The 26,546-nt window shown below is 41.3% G+C and overlaps 2 protein-coding genes across 8 annotated transcripts in view; both read right to left on the reverse strand.

Annotated features, from left to right (window-relative positions):
* Positions 1-2,763: 2,763 nt before the first annotated feature.
* ARMH2 (armadillo like helical domain containing 2) lies at positions 2,764-4,444 on the reverse strand. The gene is made up of 2 exons (XM_009241481.4): positions 4,045-4,444; positions 2,764-3,286 (listed from the first exon to the last, which is right to left on the reverse strand). The coding sequence occupies exons 1-2, from the start codon at positions 4,307-4,309 to the stop codon at positions 2,859-2,861; spliced, it is 693 nt and encodes a 230-aa protein (XP_009239756.3). The 5' UTR covers positions 4,310-4,444; the 3' UTR covers positions 2,764-2,858.
* A 5,303-nt stretch (positions 4,445-9,747) lies between these two features.
* The window catches only part of RIPOR2 (RHO family interacting cell polarization regulator 2), a 235,190-nt gene continuing 218,391 nt past the window's right edge, over positions 9,748-26,546 (reverse strand). For 6 of the 7 annotated variants that reach the window (XM_054557299.2, XM_054557293.2, XM_002816491.6 and 3 more), the window contains 4 exons: positions 26,087-26,289; positions 17,985-18,068; positions 15,217-15,307; positions 9,748-11,956 (listed from right to left, as the gene is read on the reverse strand). In XM_054557299.2, coding sequence (XP_054413274.2) covers positions 11,856-11,956; positions 15,217-15,307; positions 17,985-18,068; positions 26,087-26,289 — 479 coding nt within the window. In that variant the 3' untranslated portion in view covers positions 9,748-11,855. Of the gene's footprint in view, positions 11,957-15,216; positions 15,308-17,984; positions 18,069-21,269; positions 22,326-26,086; positions 26,290-26,546 lie in introns of those variants that run through there. The other variant, XM_054557297.2, reaches the window with a different exon arrangement.

Below are 26,546 nucleotides of genomic sequence, written 5' to 3' on the forward strand. Positions count from 1 at the left end.
AGTGTAAATGAGGAAGGGACTCAGAGACTGCTGTTTCTCACTAGAGGCCTTACATTATTTGACTTTTTAAACTGTGTATGTGCATTACTTTGAAATAAAAACTTAATTTTAAAAGCATTAAAAGGCTGAATGTGGTGGCTGACGCCTGTAATCCCAAAACTTTGGGAGGCCAAGCAGGAGGGAATGCTTCAGCCTGGGAGTTCGAGATCAGCCTGGGCAAAATAGCGAGATTCCATCTCTATTTTAAAAACGTGTGTGTAAACATATATGTGTATATATATATGAAAAAGAAATTAGCAGGGCATAGTGGCTTGCACCTGTAACTCTAGCTCCATGAGAGGCTGAGGCAGGAGGATTGCTTGAGCCCAGGAGTTCAAGGTTATGTATGATCTATGCCTCCAAATTTTCAGAGAAGCTAATTTGAGTAATAACAAAACTCTGGTCTCCCATTTAGCCAGCTCTACATGTATTAAACTCTTTCTCTATTGCAATTCCCCTGTCTTGATAATGTTCATAGCTCAGTGGTGTGAGCTATGATTGCACCACTGCACTCTAGCCCAGGTGAAAGAGTAAGAGGCTATCTCAAAAAAGAAAGAAAGAAAGAAAAAAGAAAAAAAGTAATTGCTGGCAGTAGTTCAGTATCTAAATGGAACTTCCAATTTCCAACCCTTAATGTATTCCTATCAACTAGATTCTAGCTGAGAAACTCTACATTCCATACTTCACAAAACCACAAAGAATGGAAATGTACAGTTGCTCAGCAGAACATAGATTTTTCTGGTCTAAGATCTGAGAAAATTCCCCTCCAGATCCTTCTTAAGGAAACCCCATCTGATGATGTGATTAGCATCCCCCACAACATTCCTATCCCAAATAGAAGTGAGGATCACGAATCTACATGACATTTTTTTTTAATAGCCCCCTCTGTGCCTAACACTAAAGCACAGCTCAGTCAAAGCAAGTCTGTGAAAGATGAAAGTACATAATTCAATATTATGGTTGCAACTGAAGCTAGAGGCAGGTGTTAGTGTAGTTAGAGAATCAGGTACATATCCCTTAGGCACTTTTCTGCCAATATTATTTTTTCGAATAAAACTTTTGATGAGGTTGGTTAACACACATAGAGTGCAGGTATTCTGTTGCAGATTATCTAGTAGACAAAACAGAAAGAATAACATCTTTTTATGAAAATCTAAGAGCCTACCTAACTTGAGGTGTCGGAACACACGCACTCCATCTCCATCCAAACATTTGTGCCAGTGGAGTTGCGGGCTGCTGCAGGTAGAGGTAGGCAAGAGGAGTGCTAATTCTAGTGCTAATTCCCAGTCAGCCCTATGTGCAACCAGATCATGCTCTGATAGCCAGAGAACCATCTCAAAAGCACCACCACCAGAGGTTCTGTACTGAAATAGAGCTGAAAGGATTCAGGTGGGTCAATAGTGCCTGCTGCAGGAGGCGGCTGTGGGTGGGGCTAGGATTTGGCCTTTCTGGGTGCCTTGGTTTAATGTCATCTAGTAACTCCCAAAGTGCACCATTGCTCCTAACAGTTATATACATGATGCATCTTCTGATGAATTTCCATTTTATGAACTTAATTTTTATGAGATCTTTTTTTTTCACTTTTAATAATTTTTTTTTTTTTTACCACACAGAAGCATAAGGTTAAAAAAAATTACCAGCATATTTTTTTCCAATGGGAAATCAATTGTAAAATACATAATTTTAATCATCTTCAAAAAAAGATATATTAGAAAATAAGAGTTTCATGATTTAATGGTAGACATTGGGGATAGACATTCTCTCTAGCCTTTGTATAATAGGTGGCAAAAAATAATAATTCCAGTTCTGTAATTTTACAAGTATTCATGTAACTGCCCCATGAGTTCTTGCTCTTTGCAGAGCAGATTTATCAAGACAGGGGAACTGCAATAGAGAAAGATTTTAAACTCTGGCTAAATGGGAGACCAGAGTTTTATTATTACTCTAATCAGCCTCTCTGAAAATTTGGAGGCTAGGGTTTTTTAAGGATAGTTTCATGGGCAGGAGGCTAGGGAGTGGGGAATGCTGATTGGTTCCGTTGGGGATGAAATCATAGGAGGCTGGAACTTGTCCTCTTGTGCTGAGTCAGTTGCTGGTTGGTGACCATAAGATCAGAAGACCCAGCTTGGCAGTCTGGGTGGTGCCAGCTGATCCATCAGAATGCAGGATCTGAAAAATACCTCAAATACTAATCTTAGGTTTTTCAATACTAATCTGTAGGTGCAACCGGGGAGGTTGGAACCTTGTGGCCTCTGGCTGCATGACTCCTGAGCCATAATTTCCAATCTGTGGCTAATGTGTTAGTTTTATAAAAGCAGTCTGGTCCCCAGGCAAGGAGGGAGTTTGTTTCAGGGAAGAGTCTAGGTAATCATGTTTGTTTCATAGTTAAACTATGAACTAAATTCTTCCCAAAGTTAGTTTGGCCTATGCCCAGGAATGAACAAGGGCAGCTTAGAGGTTAGAAGCAAGATGGCGTCAGTGAGGTCAACTTTCTTTCGCTGTCAAGATTTTTCTCACTGTCATCATTTTTGCAAAGGTGGTTTCATTCATATTTCCCATTGTATCTAACTGCATGCTTTAACATCTTTATTTCCTAATGGGAAAGAATACACTCATGAGCAAGCTCAATGGGCTGTCTCTATGAGGTAATTTTAAACAGCATTGCTTTTCTGAAGTTTGATTATTGCAGTTAACTGTATGAAAATCTATACAGAACTCTTCAACTACAAAGGAAAACATCGACTTTTATTGTTTATTTCAGTTTTCCAGGGTAATACAATGGCACAGAGAGCTGCAACATGTAATTGGACTTAGAGAAACTAATTCCTGTGAAAACCAATTAGGAAATACAGCACCTCTGCAAAATTCTCTGTCCATCCAGACCAATTCTCAGCAGCCAACATTTGCAAATGATATTTTAGAGCACTGTGGTTTTTAAGCTCCTTGATGTAAGACAAGTTATTGCACATCATGACAGAGAGAACGTAACAAGTCCAAAATTTAAGGAGGAGGTAGCTGTTTATTTCACTTTTGATAGTAGACTCGAATCTGCCTTCAAAAAAACTAATGAGAATAGGAATAAGTTGCAGACTTTTGGCTCTTTTCTGGCTGACAGGGTTTAAGTAACACCAACATGCCACACTCTGGAGCAGCAGGATCTTTATTCTTGGTGCCAACTCCTCATCTTGCAACAAGTGAGCCACTTCTTCCATGTACTCAGCTGCAAATTTCCCAGCAGGTGGTCCTCCTGTAAAACAAGTATTTGCATTTCCAGAAGTATTTGGTGTATCTAGTAGCTAGTAACACTTTGGAATGCTTATATGTTCATATTCTTGTTGCCCTATAGAGGATACTTTGGATATTTCGAATTTTACTGTCTTTTTCCCCCACCTCCCATGCTGCTGCCATGAAGACCAGAAAGTGTGTGTTGATAAGCAAGCAGTGACATGAAAAGCCTGGGAAGGTCTCTGCTTGCTGGTCTCCTCCCTGGTTCCTTTAAGCAAGCACCCAGGAGTGAGTCTTTCTTTCTTTCTTTCCTTTTTTTTTGAGATGGAATTTTGCTCTTTTTGCCCAGGCTGGAGTGCAATGGCATGATCTTAGCTCACTGCAACCTCTGCCTCCCAGGTTCAAGCGATTCTCTTATGTCATCCTCTCAAGTAGCTGGTATTACAGGCATGCACCACCACGCCCAGCTAATTTTTTGTATTTTTGGTAGAGACGGGGTTTCACCATGTTGATCAGCTGGTCTCGAACTCCAGACCTCAGGTGATTCACCCGCCTTGGCCTCACAAAGTGCTGGGATTACAGGCATGAGCCACCGTGCCCGGCCAAAAGTGAGTATTTCAAGGTAAATAAAACCTGGCTGTGTTCGCTTAGCAAATATTCCTCATCCAATGAAATGTTATCAGAATTTTAAGATTACAGCTAAGAAAAATTACTAAACTACAGTGTTATAAAATGAGTGTCGTGAAACATTCATTTTAGCACAGCCATTTAGATCAGTACCTGTGAAGGCCAGCAGTCCAATTTTCTGGGCAGCTTGAGCTCTCTTCTCAATGGGTAGAGATTCATTCATCAACACTTGGCCAAGTACAACAATTTTTTCCTCATGAAAATAAGTCTCAGCTGAAGGGATTTTTTTTCCTTTCTTCTTAACAAAAAAGCCCTTAAAAGTGACACGCCAGAATTTCTGGAGACGCCGACACAGCCCCGCAAAATATCCATACATCTTAACCCAAATTTGCGTACAAGAAAATCGGCTGCTAGCCATTGTGTAAAAAGGCCAATGGTCCTTCAGGTACACCACTGGCAGTCACAGGAGTTCACAGTCAAGAACTCTGGAATGCATCACTTAGCAACACTGTGGAATGGAATATACAAACCAGGGGAAAGCAACATATGCCTAAATTCTTCAGCTTGTCATTGAGGGCCTTCTACTATTTGGACTAAACAATTTTACTTTCGTTTCTCTGGTGTGCAAAACCTCAACTTAAACTTGTTTCCCGTAATGCACATGAATCTCACTACTGTCTTTGAACCTTTGCTCAGGCAGGGTATATTTGGAACTTGCACATTCTAGTCTGATTATTCCAACATGTACTTTGCTTCTTTCCATCGATCTTTCATAGTATTGTTACCTCTTTTGCTTGTTTTCTACCCAAAGAGATTTCTCTACATCATAGATTTATCTTATTTTGCTGAGAAAATAGAAGCAATGAAAAGAGAATTTGCATAACTCTTACCAGTGCATCCACCCACCTATCTGCGTCTATGGCACCCATAGACTCTGTCTTTCCTCCTGTTACTATGGATACCCTCTCTGTTTGTGCAGTAGATGTCAATCAGCTCCTCTCACCTCACTCAAGGATGTTGCTCTACGGTTCTTCTCTTATCTTGGTAATTTTTCCATCTCAACTGGACCCTTTGCATTATCAACAAACGCACTATACTTTTTTTCTCATTAAAGAAAGAAAACTCTCTTGACTTCATATGCTTTCTTCCCGCAGCGGCTGCACATTAGCTTCCCCGCTCCCCTTTACAGTACAGCTCTTTAAAGAGCTGCTATACTCACCATCTCCAGTCTTTCTCATTCTTTCTTGGATGAATTCCAAACAAGATTTCAACCCCTTGACTCCACTGACATTGCCTGTCAGGGTCATTGAATTGTCAGTCTTTGGCATTTGACACTCCTTTCTCTCTGAAACACTTTTCACCCAGCTTCTAAGATACCGCACTCCTAATTTTTCTCCTCCTGGCCACTCATCATTTTCCTTTACTGGTTCCTCTTCTTCTTTATGACCTCTAAATATTGGAGGGCCCAAGGCTCATCAGTCTTCGTATGTGTTCTTATTTTTTTTTCTTTTTCTTTTTTTTTTGAGTCATGGTCTCTCTGTGTCCCCCAGGCTGGAGTGCAGTGGCATGATCTTGGCCCACTGTAGCCTCGACCTCCTGGGCTCAGGTGATCCCCCCACCGCAGCCCTCTGAGTATCTGGGACCACAGGTGCACACCACCACGCCCAGCTAATTTTTTTGTAGAGATGGGGTTTTGCCATATTGCCCAGGCTGGTCTTGAACTCCTGGGCTCAAACAATCCACCCACCTAGGCTTCCTAAATGCTGGGATTACAGGCGTAAGCCACCATGCCCGGCCCTTTTTTCTTTATCTGTACTTCCTAGATAAGATAAACCAGTTTATGGCTTTAACTATTACCCATACACTGAAGACTCCGAGTTATATATATTATATATTATATATATATATTACATTAATTATATGTATATATAATTTTTTTTTGAGACATGTTGCCCTGTTGCCCAGGCTGGAGTGCAGTGGCCCAATCATAGCTCATTGCAGCCTTGATCTCATGAATCAAGTGATCCTCCTGCCTCAACTTCCTGAGTAGCAGGGACTATAGGCCACCACACCTAGCGAATTGTTAATTTTTTTTTTTTTAAGAAACGGGGGTCTCACTATGTTGTCCAGGCTGTTTTGAACTCCTAGCTTCAAGCAATCCTCCCACCTTGGCCTCCCAAAGTGCTGTGATTATAGGCATGAGCCACTATGCCTGCGCCAACTTTATATCTTTAACTGGATTTCTCACCTGAACTCCAGACTCACATTCAGTCACAAACTTGATATCCCCATTTGAATGTCCAAGACGCTTTTCAGTTTTAACATGTCCAAAACAGAGTTCCAGGTCTTCCTCCCTAGACCTGCTGCTTCTCAGTTTCTGTATCTTGGAAGTTGGCATTACATCCTTCTAGTCGTTCAGGTAAAAAATTCTAGATTCATTCTTGGCTTCTATCTATCTCATATCTCATTTTCAACTTATCAACGAATGTATTGGCTCTACTTTAAAACATATCCCAAATTTGAGACATTCTACAGAATATACCTACATATGCTCTTCAAATATATTAATGTGTGAAGGCTTAAAAAAATTGGGGTTGCTCTGCTAGATTAAAAGAGCCTGAGAGACATGACAACTAAAATAAAGATGTAGGCCGGGTGCATTGGCTCTCACCTGTAATCCCAGCACTTTGGGAGGCCAAAGCATGTGGATCATCTGAGGTCAGGAGTTCAAGACCAGCCTGGTCAATACAGAGAAACCCTTTTTCTACTAAAAATACAAAAATTAGCCAGGCGTGGTGGTGCACGCCTGTAATCCCAGCTACTCAGGAGGCCGAGGCGGGAGAATCACTTGAACCTGGGAGGCAGAGGTTGCAGTGAGCTGCGATCATGCCATTGCACTCCAACTTGGGTGACAAGAGTGAAGCTCCATCCCCAAAAAATAAAAAATAAAAAAATAAAAAAATAAATGGCCAGGTGCGGTGGCTCACGGCTGTAATGCCAGCACTTTGGGAGGCCGAGGTGGGCGGATCACCTGAGGTCCGGAGTTCAAGACCAGTCTGACCAACACGGCAAAACCCCGTCTCTACTAAAAATACACAATTAGCCGGGTGTGGTGGCACATGCCTGTAATCCCAGCTACTCGCGAGGCTGAGGCGGGAGAATTGCTTGAACCCAGGAGGCAGAGCTTGCGGTGAGCCGAGATCGCGCCATTGCACTCCAGCCTGGGCAACAAGAGAGAAACTCTGTCCTGAAAAATAAATAAATAAATAAATAAAAATAAAAATGTAATCCCTGCTTGGATTCTGTACATAAACACGTGTGTATGTGTCTCTCTGTGTGTGTGTTTGTGTGTGTGTGTTTGTGTATGCTATAAAGGGTATTACTGGGACAATCGGGAAAAACAGACCTTCCTTGTCCAATAAGGTAGCCACACATGGCTGAGTATTTGAAATATGACTAGTCTCAGTTGAGATGTGCTGTAAGTGCAACATGCACCCTGGACTTTGAAGACTTAGTAGGAAAAAATGTAAAATATTTCAATAATTTTTATATTGATCATATTTTGAAATATTTTATATTAGGTTAAATAAAATATATTATTACAATTAATATCCCCTGTTCTTTTTTCTTTGTCTTAAGTGTGGGTACTAGAAAATCCAAAACACCACACATGGCCTCTTCAAGGCTTTTGTTGTGCAGGGGAGAAAACATAATTTCTTTTTTTCCCCTTTTTAGGTTTTTAGTTGAGACACTGTCCTGAAAATAAAAGTCAGATTAACAAAAGAAAAATAAACGGAAGTTTATTAATGTGTGTTGTACCCAATGCGCAGGACAGACTTCAATTCCAAAGTATTTCCCTCTCTAGGCAGTGGCTTAGGGGCTTTGCTTAAATAGTATTTTAACTAAGAGCCACGAATCCTATCTAGTGACAAGACAAAGAAAAGACCATCTTCAGGCTTCCGAAAGGTGAGAAAATGCGGGAAGGTAAGTTGATGGGAAGTGTAAAGTCTGTTCCTGGGTCCTCTGGCAGTGCTGTCTCTGAGCTCTGGTTACGAGCTGACCAAGGCAGAAAGAAGTGGCAGAATATGTCCCTGCAGAATATGTCCCTCTTTTAACCTTTTCACTATAATCTCCAGCATTTTAGAGAAGAATATTTTAGTTGCCTCCAGTTGCCTCTGCCTGGAATGTTCTTCCCAGAGATAATCCACGTGACTCATCCCAATAGCTCCTCGGGTCATTCCTCAAATGTAATTTTCTGTGAGGTCTTTGCACTCCTTTTTTTTTTTGATACAGGTTCTTGCTGTGTCACCCAAGCTAGAGTGCAGTGGCACGATCATAGCTCACTGCAGCCTCAAACTCCCGGGCTCAAGCAATCCTGCTTCAGCCTCTCAAGTAGTTGGGACCACTGGTGCACACCACCACATCCAGCTAGTTTTTAAAATTTTTGTAGAGATGGGAGTTTCAGTATGCCATGCAGGCTGGTCTTGATTTCCTGCTTCAAGGGATCCTCAGCCTTGGCCTCCCGAAGTGCTGGAATTACAGGTATGAGCCACTGTGCCCGGCCCCTGACCACTCTCTTTAAACTTGTGATCTTTGCTTTCTCCCTGTACCTCTCTTCACCCCACCTTGTGCAATTGTTTTTCCCCCTTCTCTGCTTCACTGTCTTCCCTTTGCCAGGATATAAGGCCTGGGAGGGTAGGGATTATTATGTCTTTTATTTTTCTCTACTACTCTATTTCCAGTGCCAAGAACAGTCTTTGGCATACACCTTGTTCATAGTAAGTAAACAACAAATACTTGTTGAATGCATGAGAAGTTAGAGTTCTAATTTTTAGCAAACAATTATTATTCCTTGAACAAGTTGTACTTAGGACTGTCTCAAAATCAAAAGATAATATTTGTTTACTAAGAGGTACTGTCTCCAGGAAAAGTCAGGGATAAAAGTATTTTATTTGAGTTTTTCTGATACAGTGAGAAGTACTGGCATTTTTCAGTGAACTAAGGTTTACAATTTTACTTTATAATTTTGTAAAGTAACTAAGGCAATTTAGTTAAACAGTATAGTAGCAAACCTTGTAGAGGAAAATGTTTTTACCACTGACTCAGTAAAAGCAATCACTGGTATTTAATGTCACTTGGTAAATACTGTCAGAGTTGAAAGTCAGGGGCTCCTTTGTGATGATGCTGGTGGGGTCTGAGTGGGAACAGAACATACACAAATCAGTGAAGGCACATTTTTTTTTTTTTTTCCCGAGACAGAATCTCACTCTGTTGCCCAGGCTGGAGTGCAATGGCACGATCTTGGCGTGAGCCACCACACCTATTTGCCCTCAAGGAGCTCACAGTCTCTGCTCATAGATACCACAACAGTGAAACTTAGCTGTTTTCTCTCCAATTAGCTTTACAACAAACTGAGATTTATTATCTCTATTCAGAGATAAAGGAATTTCAAATTGAAAATAAAATTGCCAGCTGTGGTGGCTCACACCTGTAATCTCAGCACTTTGGGAGGGCGAGGCGGGCAGATCACCTGAGGTTGGGAGTCCGAGACCAGCTGATCAACATGGAGAAACCCCATCTCTACTAAAAATACAAAATTAGCCGGGCGTGGTGGCGCATGCCTGCAATTCCAGCTACTCGAGAGGCTGAGGTGGGAGAATCGCTTGAACTCCGGAGGCGGAGGTTGCGGTGAGCCGAGATTGCACCATTGCACTCCAGCCGGGGCAACAAGAGCAAAATTCCGTCTCAAAATACATAAATAAAATAAAATAAAGGTGAAAATGAGGCACAGTGTGTTCTGTAAATACCAACTCAGAAAGGCCATGTGAAAAAAAATAATATCAGACTGCACATGACGCTAGTAATTCAAAAATAATTTTTATTTTAACTTACATGACTGAAAGATCAATGAATACAAATGCCACAAAACTAAAAGCACCCCCTCAACCAAACATAAAATACAGAAGTGAATACAAAAGATCTGGAATTAATTACTCATGCAATAGTCAAAAAAAAAATTAAAAAAAATGACAAACCAAACACAAAATCCTGTAACATCTGTGTTTGACTTTCTATAAAAAGAACCATTTCAACCATTTAACATAAGCTATAGGCTATACCTACTAACTACAGACTGTACAATGTACCTTTAAAGTGAAGGATATATGAATATATATAATATTTATAAATATACAGATATGTACATTATAACTTCACAGTTGAACCATTTGCCAGAAGCCTGGCAAACAATTTGCACTTTGAAATGAAATGAGTCCTTTTTAAAAGTCTTGCTAAAATGTAAATATTTAAAATGACATCTAAATGATACAAACACGTCCATAGTACAGTTGATATTCCACAGTTTAAATTACACTCACATATATTGTTTTGATACCTTGGCATACCCCACCTTGTACACTCTTTAGAGGAAGAAAAGATATTTTAATAAGAGCTACTGAATGGTCTTGTACTTTGCTTAATGAACTTGCATCTCTGATACTGAAGCAATAATGGGACCTGATGTTTGAACTATTTGGCCAGGGAATCCTACCAGTGAGTGATTTCCCTGGGGGCAGTAACCACCCCTCAGGATGTCCTTCTTCTTTCTAATCCCATGGTCATTTTTACAGAAGGAGGGACCACTTTAAATGTCCCTCCATTCCTACTCCATTAGGATTTCTCCGACTTCTAGGTTCCTCCACCTCAAAGAGCATCACAGGTTTGTGAATCTACAGCTTTTGGTTTTGATTTGTCTTAGCAGCAAAATACCCCTACAGTAAGAATATCATAAAAAATAGCTCTCATTAATTTAAAAAAAAAAAGCATAAGCTTTGAGTTTTTTGTTTAAGTGTATAGGCATAATCTTAAGGTAGTTCTTAGTCATTTACTTATCTTTTTTCCATAATGGACACATGATTTTGGAATTTTCAGGATGGGGAAAAGAAACAAAATAAACTGTGGGAGTTTTTTTGTTTGTTTTGGTTTTTTTTGTTTTTTTTTTTGAGACTGGCTCTTATTCCTCTGTCACATGGGCTGGAGTGCAGCGGTGCAATCTCCGCTTACTGCGACCTCTGCCTCAAGTGATCCTCCCACCTCAGACTCCGGAGTAGCTGGGAGCACATAAAATTAAAATATCTAAACTCTCACAGTGGGTCATTTTGCCAGGTTCTGCAGGCAAACTTTTATTTGAAGGTATTCTTTTCTGTGCTTTGTATTGAAAGTAAAGTTAGGTAGCTAAGGGGACTACTCAACCCTGAGAACACGACCGAGAAAAACTGCAAGGCATATGATGTTTGTCGAAGTATCACATGACTATTTCAAGCTTATAGAGAAACTTGCAAAAAAGTACAAAGATGGCTATTTTTAAATTTCATACATATTAAGATAAGATGGACTCTTTCACTGAGTATTATCAGACACAATCGACGACGTAATCTATTGAATTATACCATAGCCCTATTCTATATTGGCCAAAGGAAAAGTAGATAGGTACTGTGAAACGAGACTCTGAATTCTTTCTATAACATGTTTTTGTTGTTGTTGTTGTTGTTTTGTTTTTTGAGACAGGGTTTTGCTCTGTCACCCAGTCTGGAGTGCAGTGGTGCAATTACGGCTCACTGCAGCCTGAATCTTCTGGGCTCAAGCAATCCTCCCACCTTAGCCTCCCAAGTAGCTGGGACTACAGGTGCATGCCACCACGCCCGACTAATTAAACTATTTTTTTTGTAGAGACAGGGCCTTGCTATGTTGCTCAGGTTGGTCTTGAACGTCCTGGGCTTAAGCAATTCTCCTGCGTTGGCCTCCCAAAGTACTGGGATTACAGGCATGAGCCACTGCACCCGGCCTACATTTTTATTTCAGTTGTCGTGTCTCTCAGGCTCTAAACAATTTCCAGCCCAAACCACAGCACCATCTTGATGAAAAGGGCCAGATATTAAGACAGCTGTTAGGCAGTTAACCTGTAATTAAAAGGCTGTGGCAACTTCAGTTCCATGACGACCTCCGACTTTAACACAGTCTCGAGGAAATTTATCCAATTGTTCATATGCCAGCCGCCCATCTTCTCCTAAATATAGAACATTAAACATGAATACCGATTCAAACTTAACATTTTTATTCATTACTCAAAGTAACATAGTGCCAATTGTTTAGGGATGGGTTGCTATAATATGCTATGTTAACTTTTGGTGAGGAAAACTTATCTTTTGTTATTCCTAATTATGTCATTGTTTTCTAGGTAATGCTTAGAACAACCAAGAACTTTTGAGCTAATTAATGCCAGAGACCAAAAGAATGCCAGGGTATGAAACAGAGTAGAAGTCTTATGGCCATTTGATGTTGATGATTTCATATAATAGATTTATTTTAGAGCAATTGTATGGATTATATTTTAAGTACATTAGGGATTTCAATATGGCTGATCCTTGACTTTAATGCATCGAACTTTTACATAACTTTTACTTGTATACATTATATATTGATACATCTAAATGATATGTGGTAAAATCAATCTTAGGCTTTCAAACTTCAGCTAAAAATTACTCTTTACTATGTAAACATACAGAGATGCCTTCTACCAGCCACCAGCTAGTTCAGTTTTGTCTGTAACATCACCTTGAACAGTTAGGATGCATTTGCAAATAATTTTAATGTTTTGTTCTATTTTTCTACTTTAAAAAATGATTAGAAAATGAGAAAATAAAGTGCAAAGACAAGTGATAAGAAGCAGGCTTTCATACATGTAATGCAAGTGAGACAAACATGGAAATAGTTGTGCCTAATCAGAAGTTCAGCTGGGTGTGGTGGCTCACACCTGTAATCCCAGAACTTTGGGACGCCAAAGTGAGTGGATCACTTGAGGTCATGAGTTTGAGACTAGCCTGATCAAAATAGTGAAACCCCATCTCTACAAAAAAATACAAAAAAGAAGTTAGCTGGGTGTGGTGGAATCTGCCTGTAGTCCCAGCTACTTGGGAGGCTGAGGCAGGAGAATCGCTTGAACTCGGGGGCAGAGGTTGCAATGAGACGAGATTGCATCATTGCACTCCAGCCTGGGTGATAGAGCGAGACTCCATGTTTAAGGTAGGCTAGGCTAAGCTATGATGTTCTGCAGGTAAGATGTACTAAGTGCATTTTTGACTTAACAGTATTTTCAACTTACATTGAGTTTATTGGGATGTAACCCCATTGTAATTCAAGGAGCAGCTGTCCTCAAAATTGAGTAAACTTAAAACTTCAGTTCCTAAATCATGGTGGCGAAGGTGAACAGCCCAACAGCCATTTAGGATGACTGCGGTCATACTGGACAGTGCACATATAGAACAATCCCATCACCACGGAGAGATCTATTGGACAGCTCTAGGTTAAAATATTGAAATCATTCCATACTGGTTGGTAAATACTTGCAGCCCTGAGTCCTTTAAGTGCCCACAATGACCTTCTGCCCTTTGTCATAGGGCATTTTATCAATTCGTATTGAAAATACTATTCTCACTATATTAATTCAGTCAGTTGTGTAAGAGAAAAATGTGCCAGTATTTGTGTATTAGGGTCAAAGAAGATTCATAATATTGACTTCAGGGGGTTCTCAAACTTTATATTAGAATCACCTGGGAGGCTTCAAAAAATCCTTAAAAAATCCTGATGCCAAGGAACACTTAGACCAATGAAAGCAGAATCTTTGGGAGTAGATTGTTTAAGCTTCCCTGGCGAATGTGCAGCCAGTGTTGAGCACTGCACACTGGTGGTGTGAGAGGGCCCGGGGCTGATGTGAGCAGTGTGCATGAAGAGCTATGGTGAAGCAGGTATGGTGATGGCTTCTGGAGATGCTGCTGTTTGCACAGCTCCGGTGAGGCCCGAGGCACATTCTGTAGGGATCAGCTTCCTTATGTTACACTGGAAATAGAAGCTTCGTTGGCTATGCTTTATAAGCGCCTGGCTTACCTTCTGGTTATTTTAGAATACGAAGGGATAAAGGAGTTTAAACTAATAATACCTTGGTACATTTTTAGAGAATTAAATAATTTCTATGCCTAATACAATCATAAGGAATAACTTTTATCCTTTAAACACATATATACTGGCTAAGATTTCTGTGGAAGAAATCATATATTCAATAGCAGAATGAAGCCTTGTTAAACCCATAATTGTAAGAAAGAGGGCCTAACAATAAATGGGATTTTCACAGTGATTATAAATGCCATGAGATTCTTCTTCATGTTGTTAAGTTACTATCACTAAACAAGGGTGGCTTTTTTCTAAGCTGCAGTATTGATTGGATTATGTCTGAGGATTTCTAGGAGCATAGTTTTTATACTTTAAGACTGTGTTGTTGAAGTAAAATTATTTATAATAATTATTTATACTTTTTTCTTTTTTTTTTTTTTGAGACAGAGTCTTGCTCTGTCACCCAGGCTGGAGTACAGTGGCATGATCTCAGCTCACTGCAACCTCTGTTTCCTGGGTTCAAGTGATTCTCCTACCTCAGCCTCTCAAGTAGCTGGGACTACAGGTGCACCCCACAATACCTGGCTAATTTTTGTATTTTTAGTAGATACACGGTTTCATCATGTTGGCCAGGCTGGTCTTGAACTCTTGACCTCAAGTGATCCACTCATCTTGGCCTCCCAAAGTGCTGGGGTTACAGGGGTGAGCCACCAAGCCCAGCTATTTATACTTTTTAATACAGAGTTAAGAAAGGCTTTCCCCACCCTCCCAAGTCCCCAAAAAAGAATAAATGTATAATGCGTGCTAGGCATGAACCTTCATAAAATAAAGTGAAGAGGAAGGATTATCTGGATATTTCAGAATAAAATAAGTACTCCAATTCTTTTCTTAGGTATCAGGGCTCAGATGGGCAGAGGCCACAGGGCAGTGAGAGGTTAACCTGGGAGTCAGAGTGAGGCTGAGATACCTGGGGCTTTACAGCATTCCCTGGGATGCATCTCTGGTACCTCACCCAATTTCTGTCCTCCAGGGAGTGTCAACCCCACCTGGCAACACAGCCTGGATTCCTATTGCCTTTGCTTTATGGTTTGACTTCTGTGTTCTTGATTCTAAATAGTACACATACTGATCAATCCATATAGAAAGGCTCCAGACAATATACTTCACTCTCAGCATCCAGACAGAACAAGGAGTTGGGGTGAGATGGACACTGATCAGTTCTTTCTACTCTGTGTGTGAGAAGACAGCCTACAGCGGGGAAACTGCTAAAACAGGGTACATGAAACTTCTCTTTACTGGAGAAGGGAACATCTAAAAGGGAACATCCCTTAGAGAGTGCCAGAAGCGAACAATCATGTAAACAACAACAATAAAACTCACCCAGAGACAAGAGGGTTTCTGAGGCCACATTTCTGATTTCTTCAGTATCAGATTGACACAATGTCACCAGCATTTTAATGCTTTCAGTAGCCTATAGGGGAAAAATAGGTTAAATCATGTTTTGACATTTAGGTCTAGAGTTCCAGGAGACTTGGCATTTCACAACGGGTGGGAACTTTAGCCTCACTTTGTTGCCCAGGCTGGAGTGCAATAGAGCGATCATAGCTCACTGCAGCCTTGACCTCCTGGGCTCAAGCAATTCTCCTGCCTCAGCCTCCTGAGTAGCCAGGACTGATTTTTAATTTTTAACCTTTGGTACAGATGAGGTCTCACTGTGTTGCCCAGGCTAGTCGAATTCTTCTGCCTTGGCCTCCTAACGTGGTGGGATTACAGGTGTAAGCCACTGTGCCCGGCCAGCTGGTAGGAATGCTAAAAGCCACCTTACCTGTGGGGTCAAACCTAGCTGAGTGTCTGAATCTCTTAAAAGTAAATATTCCTGGGTGGCACTCCGCATGCACTATATCAGAATTTCCTGGGATGGGGCCCAGAGTTCTTACTTTCAGGAATTCTGATGATCAGCTAAATTCCTCATTCCACAGCACACTCCTGGTCTAGAGGAGTGAAGTGACTAGCTTGCTTTTCCAGAATAGAATCCATTTTCCCTGGTTCTTTCCACTGAATCTCACTGATTCCAAAATAGCTCTAATTTAAAAATTCTTACTATTTAGTTTATATGCTAAAATAGCGGAGGAGGTAAAGGCCATTAATGACAATTCTTCTATTTGTTTGTTCCACAAATATTTATTGAGCACTCCATGAACCAGACTATTCATAAGGCATGAGAGATTCCACAGTGAACCAGACATGGTTTTGGTCCTCAAGAATTTACAGTCTAGTGGATTCAGAGTATGAAAACCCATGCAGATCACTGTATCCTTATGTCTTTATTTACTTTGTCTGTATGACAGACATCCATCACTGATATATCACTGGATATCAGGAAAGCACCCAAACAGCAATCACTGTGGGCTTTCTATTTGGGCACCTGAAGGTAATTTTTTTTAACCAAGTAACAAGGCAAAATTTCCTACAGCTGTTTCTTTTTTTTTTTCTTTGAGACAGAGTCTCATTCAGTCACCCAGGCTGGAGTACAGCGGCGTGATCTTGGCTCACTGCAACTTCTGTCTCCTGGGTTCAAGCGATTCCCCTGCCTCAGCCTCCTGAGTAGCTGGGATTACAGGTGAGTGCCACCATGCTTGGCTAATTTTTGTGTTTTCAGTAAGGATGAGGTTTCACCATGTTGGCCAGGCTGATCTCAAACTCCTGACCTCAGGTGATCCACCGGCCTCAGCCTCCCAAAGTGCTGGGATTACAGGCATGAGCCACCATGCCTGGCCCTAGAGCTGTTTTTGATCACAGGCCAGGCCATTAACTTTTTCTTTTGAGGTATTAATCCCTTTCTTTATCCGGCCTGCAGGTCCCTGCCTCTTTTCCAAGATTTTGGCAAGTTCTAAGGTGTGGCCTTCTCTCATTCTTTTTTTTTTTTTTTTTTTTGAGATGGAGTCTCTGTCGCCCAGGTTGGAGTGCAGTGGTGCAATCTCGGCTCACTGAAACCTCTGTCTCCTGGATTCAAGCGATTCTCCTGCCTCAGCCTCCCCAGTAGCTGGGATTACAGGTGTGTGCCACCACGCCTGGCTAATTTTTTTGTACTTTTAGTACAGACGGGGTTTCATCATGTTGGCCAGGCTGGTCTCGATCTCCTGACCTCAAGTGATCCGCCCGCCTCAGCCTTCCAAAGTGCTGGGATTACAGGCATGAGCCACTGCACCTGGCCTTCTCTCATTCTTTTCTCAAGACTGATTTGTCTTATTTTTTTGTGATGAAAGTAGGTCAAACATTACATCTTGCCATTGAAAGGGAAACATCCATGTCAGGAGTTCCCATTCTTTTCATACTTGTTTACATTCTAGCTCTCTCCCTGCTCACGACACCTCCTTATGACAATCAAAACTGGTTCTCTACTTAATAAAGAGAGCTTGCGGGAAGGATCTGGGAATTCAGTGGCATACTGAATTTTAGTACTTCTTTTCAAATCTTATTTGTCCTTGCTTTTTGTTGTTCACAATAAAAATGAGTGAAATTACCATACATCTCATCTCCCTTTTAAGATAAGATATACTTTCGTTTTTTCTTCTCTCTTTTTTTTTTTTTTTTGAGACAGAGTCTGGCTCTGCCACCCAGGCTGGAGTGCAATGGCACAATCTTGGCTCACTGCAACCTCCTGGGTTCAAGCAATTCTCCCTCCTTAGCCTCCTGAGTAGCTGGGATTACAGGCACCTGCCATCATGCCCAACTAATTTTTGTATTTTTGTAGAGATGAGGTTTCACCACGTTGGCCAGGTTGGTCTCAAACTCCTGACCTCAGGTGATCCACCGGCCTCAGCCTCCCAAAATGCTGGGATTACAGGCATGAGCCACTGTGCCGGCCAATAAGATATACTTTTCTAATACTGACCTAAAGGCAAACTGGTTCCCTTGGGCTAGTGCAAAACATGGATGCTTTCTGCCACTTATTGACTTTAACAAAACAATGTCACATGTAATTACTGTTTAAGGGAGAAAAATACTAAAACTAACATACGGTGCAAAGAAGACAAGAAATACTGCTAAAAAAGTAATTTCAAACATGAGAGAAAAGCTGTTATATACACTCGGCTTAGCCTGGCTCCAAGCTGAGCTGCCAGGGGAGCTCCAAGGCTGGGCTTTACCTCAAGGATTTTCAGGGCCAGGCAAGCTGCTTTCTGGAGCTGGAGGTTTGTCTTTGTTAGTGCTTCACAGTAATAGAGCAAGGCCTGAAAGAGAAGGAGGGACCTCGTGAAGGCATTTTGGTTTGTTTGTAGTTTAAGAGGTATACCTCATTCTTACTCTCTGAGACAAACTATAGCATTTTGCACTACCTTCAGAGCAAGGAAAAAAAAAAGCCACTGAAATTCATATTAATTAAAAGAGTCATTTATTCAATAAATTGATCCCTTATGTTCTCCTAGATCTACTATGACTCTAGGAGAACATAAGGGATCTTATTGAGTAACATAATGACTGTGGGCTTTTATTGGCCACCTAAAGGTAATTTTTTAAACCAAGTAACGAGGAAGGCAAAATTTCTCAGAGCTGTTTTTGATCCCAGATCATTAACTTTTTCTTTTAAGGTGTTAATCCCTTTCTTTATGTCCCATCATAAAGGCCTGCAAGCTTCTGCCCCATGTCTCATGTGTCATTACAAGATTTGAAATATTCTCCTAGAGTCCATGACTCTAGGAGAATATAAGGGATCAATTTATTAAATAAAATTGGGAGATAGAGAGTTACGGTTCTGGCTTTTTTTTTTTTGGAGACAGAGTCTCACTCTGTTGCCCAGGCTGGAGTGCAGTGGCGTGATCTCAACTCACTGCAAGCTCTGCCTCCCTGGTTCACGCCATTCTCCTGCCTCAGCCTCCTGTGTAGCTGGGACTACAGGCATCTGCCACCACACCTGACTAATTTTTTGTATTTTTTTTAGTAGAGACAGGGTTTCACCATGTTAGCCAGGATGGTCTCGTTCTCCTGACCTAGTGATCCACCCTCCTCAGCCTCCCAAAGTGCTGGGATTACAGGCGTGAGCCACCGCGCCTGGCCAATTGTCTTATTTTTACCAAGCTAATTTCTTCCTAAATGGTTGATAAGATGTGTAGTACTTAACATTAATTCAAATTAATAAGAATCACTATATGTCATATTGGTTCATAGGAAACCTAATTACTCTTGAAGAGAATTGAGGGTGGAAAGAGGACTAACTTTTGATTTTGTTGGGCTATAGTGTGCATTTCTTGCTATTTGTCTGAATTTTATTTTCTATTTTTATTTATTTATTTATTTATTTATTTATTTATTTATTTATTGAGATGGAGTTTCACTCTTGTTGCCCAGGCTGGAGTGCAATGGCACAAACTTGGCTCACTGCAACCTCTGCCTCCCGGGTTCAAGCGATTCTCCTGCCTCAGCCTCCCTAGTAGCTGGGATTACAGGCGGATGCTATGATGCCCAGCTAATTTTTGTATTTTTAGTGGAGACAGGGTTTCACCACGTTGGTCAAGGCTGGTTTTGAACTCCTGACCTCAGGTGATCCACCCACCTGGGCCTCCCAAAGTGCTGGGATTACAGACGTGAGCCACCACGCCTGGCTTACTTTTATTTTTAAAATCATAACACAAGTCAGATCACCATACTAATGTGTATCTGTTGAATCAATAAATGGTATTACTCTGCCATTTGTTTTATTTTTATGAGACAGGGTCTTACTGTGTCACCCAGGCTGGAGTGCAGTGGCGTGATCACAGCTCACTACAGCCTCAACCTCCTGGGCTCAGGTGATCCTCCCACCTCAGCCTCCCAAGTAGCTGGTACTACAGACATGTGCCACCATGCCCGGCTTAATTGTTTTTTAATGTTTTTTGTAGAAACGGGGTTTTGCCATGTTGCCTAGACTGGTCTCGAACTCCTGAGCCCAAGCCATCCTCCTGCCTCAGCCTTCCAAAGTGCTGGGATTACAGGCATGAGCCACTGTGCCTGGGCTATATGATGATATTTCTTAGATGTATCCCTTTTCCATGGCCTCAGGTCTTGTTGGAGGTCTCAATTTCCTACTGGGCCATCACCACAGCATTCTACTCCCCGTGCCTAACGATGAGGGATCCCCTTCCTCCAGCATGCATTACGTCAGTCATGAGCAGCCCCCCTCCCCTCTCTTGCAATAGTAGAGTGACTCCCTTTTCTTTGCCTAGCATCAAACTAGAACTCCTCACTACGGGCTTTTCAATACCCTAAGCCAGGTAGCTCCCCACTCTCTCCCTAACTGCCCTCTTTTCCTGCCATACTCAATGTACCCAGTGGCTGTGACCACCCCCTGCACCCCCACAGATAATTCCACATGCTCTCCTCTCCTCCCTGACAGGCCTCATTTTTGATGACCTCTCAAATTTGTCCAAGGCCCAGGACCCATTTCACCAACCATTATGTGACCAATTTTCTGTTTTTCTCCTCTCTGATTTCCTATAACTTACATTTTCCTTGTTTCTTAAATTAACTGTCATTATTTATATGTGTCTAATTTTATAAGTATTTATATTTCTAGTATGTACTTCAACTACCTAACATGTGATTTTGGGCAGGTTACTTCGCATGCTTCGGTCTGCCAATCTGCAAAATGGTTGTAATAATAAGACCCACTTACAGGGGTTTGTGAACCTTCAATGCTATAACACACGTAAAGAACAGAAAACAAGGCCTGGCACAAAGTAAGCCCTCAATTAGTATAGCTATAACATTATTTTTATTCTCACATATATCTGTGTATTCGTATATTTGTTTTTAAGAGAAAAATACCATAGTGACACCATTTATATTGAAGCTCCTTAAGGATGAAGACTTTTTTTTTTTTTTTCCTTTTCTTATTTAACTCCTTTAGCATCTGGAATAGTAATCTGTCCTTAGTGAGACCCTAGATGAACCAGCTTGAAAGTGTCATCAACCACTTAATGACATGACTACTCATAAAATGCCACATTGTTCTGCTGTAGTCACTGATAGTTGGGATTAAACACATCCTGTCTTCTCAGTTTTTTTTTTTTTGAGACAGAGTCTTGCTCTGTCACCTAGGCTGGAGTGCAGTGGTATGATCTCGGCTCACTGCAACCTCTTCCTCCTGGGTTCAAGCCATTCTCCTGCCTCAGCCTCCCCAGTAGCTGGGATTACAGGTACCCACCACCATGCCCAGCTAATTTTTGTATTTTTAGTAGAGACAGGGTTTCACCATGTTGGCCAGACTGGTCTCAAACTCCTGACCTCGTGATCCGCCCGCCTTGGCCTCCCAAAGTGCTGGGATTACAGGCGTGAGCCACTGCACACAGCCCCTGTTTTCTCAGTTTTATAGGACAACTCCATTAAAAAAAATTGAAAATATAATTTACATACCATAATATTTAGACTTCAGCATGTATAATTCAGTGGTTTTTAGTATATTCACAAATCATCCCCTTCAACTGATTTCAGAACATTTTCATTACCCCAAAAAGAAATCCTGTACCCATTAGTAGTCATTCCCAAGACCCTTTCTCTCCAGTCCCTGGGAACCACTAATCTACTCTCCATCTCTATGGATTTGCCTACTTTGGACATTTCATATAAATGAATTCACACAATATGTGGCCTTCTTGTCTTGCTCTTTCATTTGGCATAATATCTTCAAGCCTCATCTAGGTTGAAGGATGTATTAGGATTGCATTTCTTTTTATGGCCAAAAAATATTCCATTATATGGCTAGACCACATTTTATTTATTCACCAGTTGATGAACCTTCAGATTGTTTCTACTTTTTGGTTATTATGAATAATGCTGCTATGAACATCTGTGTACAAGGTTTTTTTGTGTGGACGTATGGTTTAACACTCTTTTTTCTTTTCTTTTTTTTTTTTCGAGAGAGTCTCTCTTGGTAGCCTAGCCTGGAGTACAGTGGCTCCATCTCAGCTTACTGCAAACTCTGCCTCCCAGGTTCAAGCCATATGCCCGCCTCAGCCTCCTGAGTAGCTGGGATTATAGGCGCCTGCCACCACACCCGGCTAAGTTTTGTATTTTTAGTACAGATGGGGTTTCTCTATGTTGGCCAGGCTGGTCTTGAACTCTTGACCTCAGATGATCTGCCCTCCTCAGCCTCCCAAAGTTCTGGGATTACAGGTGTGAGCCACCGCGCCCAGTCAGTTTAACACTCTTTTTTTTTTTTTGAGATGGAGTTTTGCTCTTGTTGCCCAGGCTGGAGTGCAATGGTGCAATCTCGGCTCACTGCAACCTCTGCCTCCTGGGTTCAAGCGCTTCTCCTGCCTCAGCCTCCCGAGTAGCTGGGATTACAGGCATGCTCCACTATGCCCAGCTAATTTTTTGTATTTTTAGTAGAGATGGGGTTTCTCCATGTTGGTCAGGCTGGTCTGAAACTCCTGACCTCAGGTGATTCTCCCGCCTCGGCCTCCCAAAGTGCTGGATTACAGGCGTGAGCCACTGTGCCCGGCCGGTTTAACACTCTTAAAGGAAACAAAGATATGCAGTATAGGTTATTACAGCAAGAACAAAAGCAGTAACAGTAACTAGCTCTTAACTATACTAGACCTAAATAGTTAGAGCCTGGGCTTTGGCTTTTGAAAACCTCTCTCTGGCTTGCCTTTTGGCCTCTACTCACTTGAGGGTGAGCAGCCAAAAGGGGAGGAAATAAGCCTCAATCCACAACTGGGCAGCTACACAGGGACTAGCCTCCAGTACAAAAGGAACAAGGTGACTGTCCCAGAAGTGCCACTTGTCATCAACCCCCTCCAAAGCTCCCATTTCCAGAGGTGGATATACACCAAGGTCATCTTTAGCATTTCATCCCTATTGAAGCATTGTTATAATGCAAACATGCCCGAGAGGAAGGACACTTTAAGTTGTGATCACCCATTTAAGTCTTGGAATATGTGGTTTTGGTAAGGGGTAAACCTATGGTTTGATAGTTAACCTTCAAGACCCTCGATACGAATAAAAGAGGGAAATGGCAGGAGTTCAAGGCTGTAGTGAGCTATGATTGCACTACCTGGGTGGTGCATGTCCAGCCTGGGTAACAAAGTAGGATCCCATCATTAAAATCCAAAACAAACCTTAGAGAGAGAGAAATGGGCAGGGGAAAATAGAGAGGAGTCTTGTGCTGAAGTTCGTCTACTTTATAATTTTAACAAGGGCTGGCCCTGGAGGTCAGAAACCAGTTGATGGTGTCTATGCAAAATGCTGAGTCATAATTCATTTAGTTAGATTATGTTGGTGGAAATATTTGTCTCCCTCATTTCGGGAACACAAATATTGTAACCATGTGTGTAAATATATCTGAAAATATCAATTCACTTGTTCCATGAACAGATGACTAGGTACTTGTTAGGTGCCAAGCTAACATGCTAGGTGATAGGGCAAACCTGTCTATGTTAACTTCGGAGATGATACCTGACCCTGTTAATTTTGGGATTACTGAATAGGTTGCTCACTTTATTTATGTATTTATTTATTTATTTTTTGAGACGGCGTTCTTGCTCTTGTCACCCAGGCTGGAGTGCAATGGCACGATCTCAGCTCACTGCAACCTCTGCCTCCTGAGTTCAAGCAATTCTCCTGCCTCAGCCTCCCGAGTAGCTGGGACTACAGGTGCCCACCACCACGCCCAGCTAATTTTTTGTATTTTTAGTAGAGACGGAGTTTCACCATATTGGCCAGGCTGGTCTCGAAGTCCTGGCCTCAGGTGATCCACCCGCCTCGGCTTCCCAAAGTGTTGGGATTATAGGCGTGAGCCACCGCGCCGGGCCTATTTATTTATTGTTAAATGCCTGTTGAGTCATAAGGTTGCTCACTTTAGTTTGAGTGGTTGCCTAAGAATTGGTGGCTGCTCAGATTCATAACAACTCCAGGAAGCAAACAGAAGGCACATTATAAAGCAAGAAGCCCCTGTCACCATGCAGAGGCCACCAGCATCTCCTCTGACCAGTCCTGGATAATTAAAGAAGCAACCACATCTGAATGCAACAGTATAGTTGGAGGACAGTGGATTTCCTACTTGTCTAGGTGTGGGGAAAAGCACAAAATAATGAACTAACACACACAACTTTTATTTTGTTTCAATAGCTATGATCCTTGAAGTAAGGTTCCGGGTTTACAGTGAACACCAGCTCTCACAGAGGCATTTTTGTGTTGCTTTGGTGCTTTGCATCTAGTTTTAAGAACTTAATGTAATAACTTTGGCTATTCTATATAAGAAAATATGGAAAGGGTTCAGGCTTTGGGAGTCAAACATTTCTAGGTAGTAATCCAAATTCTGTTACTTAACTAGTCCTAGCCAAGTTTAACTCCTTGGAGGCTCAGTTTCCTAATCCATAAAGTGGGATCAGAGCATCCACCTTGTTAGAGATAAGACAGCTAAGTGATGCCGCACGGTGCCTGGTGTTTAGGAAGTACACAGTACTTGACAGGTATTATTTCTTGTTTTTCTGACTACTGGAAACTCTTCAAGGGTAAGGACTACTTTTCCTTTATTTCTACAGTGTCCACAAAACCCTCCATATAATACCAGGGACACAGTAGTCACATAATGAAGGTTTAGTCATGAAATATGAGTTTCAGGGAATAAACATGAGAGCTGAATCGGAATAACAAGAGAACATTTAGCCTGTGGCTAATGCCCTAAAAGTAAAAGATGCATATAGAATAGCCAAAGGAAGGCTATGTCTTACCTGTTGTTATTTATTTTTTATTTTTTTATTTTTTGAGATGGAGTCTCACTCTATCACCCAGCTGGGGTCCAGTGGCGCAATCTCGGCTCACTGCAGCCTCCACCTCCTGGGTTCAAGTGATTCTCCTGCCTCAGCCTCCTGAGTAGCTGGGATTACAAGCATGTGCCACCAGAACTGGCTAATTTTTGTATTTTTAGTAGGGACAGGGTTTCTCCATGTTGGCCAGGCTGGTCTCAAACTCCTGACCTCAGGTGATCCACCCACCTCAGCCAACCTATCTATCTATTTATTTATTTATTTAATTTTTTTCTCTTCTTTTTTTTTGGGGGGGGGGTGGAGGGGTTACAGGTGTGAGCCACCACACCCAGCCCCCTGTTGCCATTTTTAAGGGCACATTTAGAACACTGGCCCCTCACTGTGACTAAAGAGTATCACAGACCTGCTCCCCATAAACTGCACACTCAGATGCGTATATATCCTGCTACCAGCATGTTCACGATTCTTTAATTTTCCTTCTCTCTTTTTGGTAGGAGGTGAGAGTGGTCAGCCCACAGAACAGCTTTTTGAGCTAATTCCACTGAAAGATCATAACTGTGTAGCAAAGAACTACATAGAGTTCACCCTTTTGGACCGAAATGGCATTAGAATGGATTATTTTCTTGTGAGTACACAAACGTTCCATTACATATTAGCTTAGGCAGTGCCTTAGACAAGTTAAACAAACGGAGTTCAACATGGGACCTTTTCAAGGACAAGGAGAGGCCATGTTTAACTTTCTCGAGCTGATCTGCATTTTGATGAGAGTTAGTTTTTAGAATGACAGTATAAATTGTAAAGGGCTCCCAGGGGACCAATTCCACTTGTATGAGCCAATGTACTTAAACTACAGATTCCTGTTCCATCTGGATGGCTACTGAATTAAAGCTGAGAGAGAGATAAATTACCTCTTCCCTGGAAATAAGAGTGATGGCTTTTAAAATTAAAAATATTCCAGCTGTTTCAGCCAATAGTTAGATTACTTGACCCCAAACTGCTCATAAGACATGCCTGTATGCACACACATATACACACACATATGTTCACCATAATATTTTTAGAGTTGGACACTACACAAATGCCCACCAATACACAGTAAGAAAATAAATTCTAGGATATTCATACACGGACATGCCATTCATCCATAAATATAATGAAGTAGATCAATATGTTCTATCAAGGAAAGAAAATAACCGTGATATATTACATTTAAAAATCCATTATGAAACAGGATAGTGTGAGCTCATTTTTAAAATTATGTATGTTAGCATATATATAGATACAATCTGAAAGAAGAGGCAGTATGCTATTAATAGTTTTCTCTGGGGGCTGGACTTAAGGGGTACTTATCTATATTTCTTTAGTTTTGATTGCTTTATGGAGCACATATTATTAATAAGTAGAAAAAAATTATTTTTATAAAAGAATAAATGCTAAAATATTAGTAGTAAATGATAGGAAATTAAACCAGCTTCTGGCTTGATGGCCATGGTTTAGTGTCTTACCTTTTCCCTGAATTGCTGATTTTTGGAGGCTGCTGCCAAGTAAAGCGTCACAGCCTCACTAACTTCATTGTCCTCTCTGGTTAATAGCAGAGCCAGAGTCCTGAGTACTTCCTGCTGAGCCAGGAGGTTGCTGGGAGCAAGGTCACTCATGGTTTGTAGCAGTTTTTCATTTCTTAGTGATTGCAGAGTCTGAACCATGGAAACTGGAGGGTAAGAAGGAAGGAGATTTCATGTTCTGACATGCTAAAGTAATCAGCTCATTACAAATATAAATAGAACTCAAGTACATAAGAAAGTATAGTATAGTAACTCCAACACATATGAAAAATTAGCATCTGATAAAGGTGGTATTTCAGATTGGTGAGAAAAGGACAGACTATGCAAAGAACTACATTACAGTGATGGGCAAAACACATGGGAAAAAGTGAAGGTGGGTTTCTATCTCATAATGGCTACAAAA

This window comes from Pongo abelii, chromosome 5 (genome assembly GCF_028885655.2).
Source record: "Pongo abelii isolate AG06213 chromosome 5, NHGRI_mPonAbe1-v2.0_pri, whole genome shotgun sequence".
In the NCBI taxonomy this organism is placed as follows: Eukaryota; Metazoa; Chordata; class Mammalia; order Primates; family Hominidae; genus Pongo; species Pongo abelii.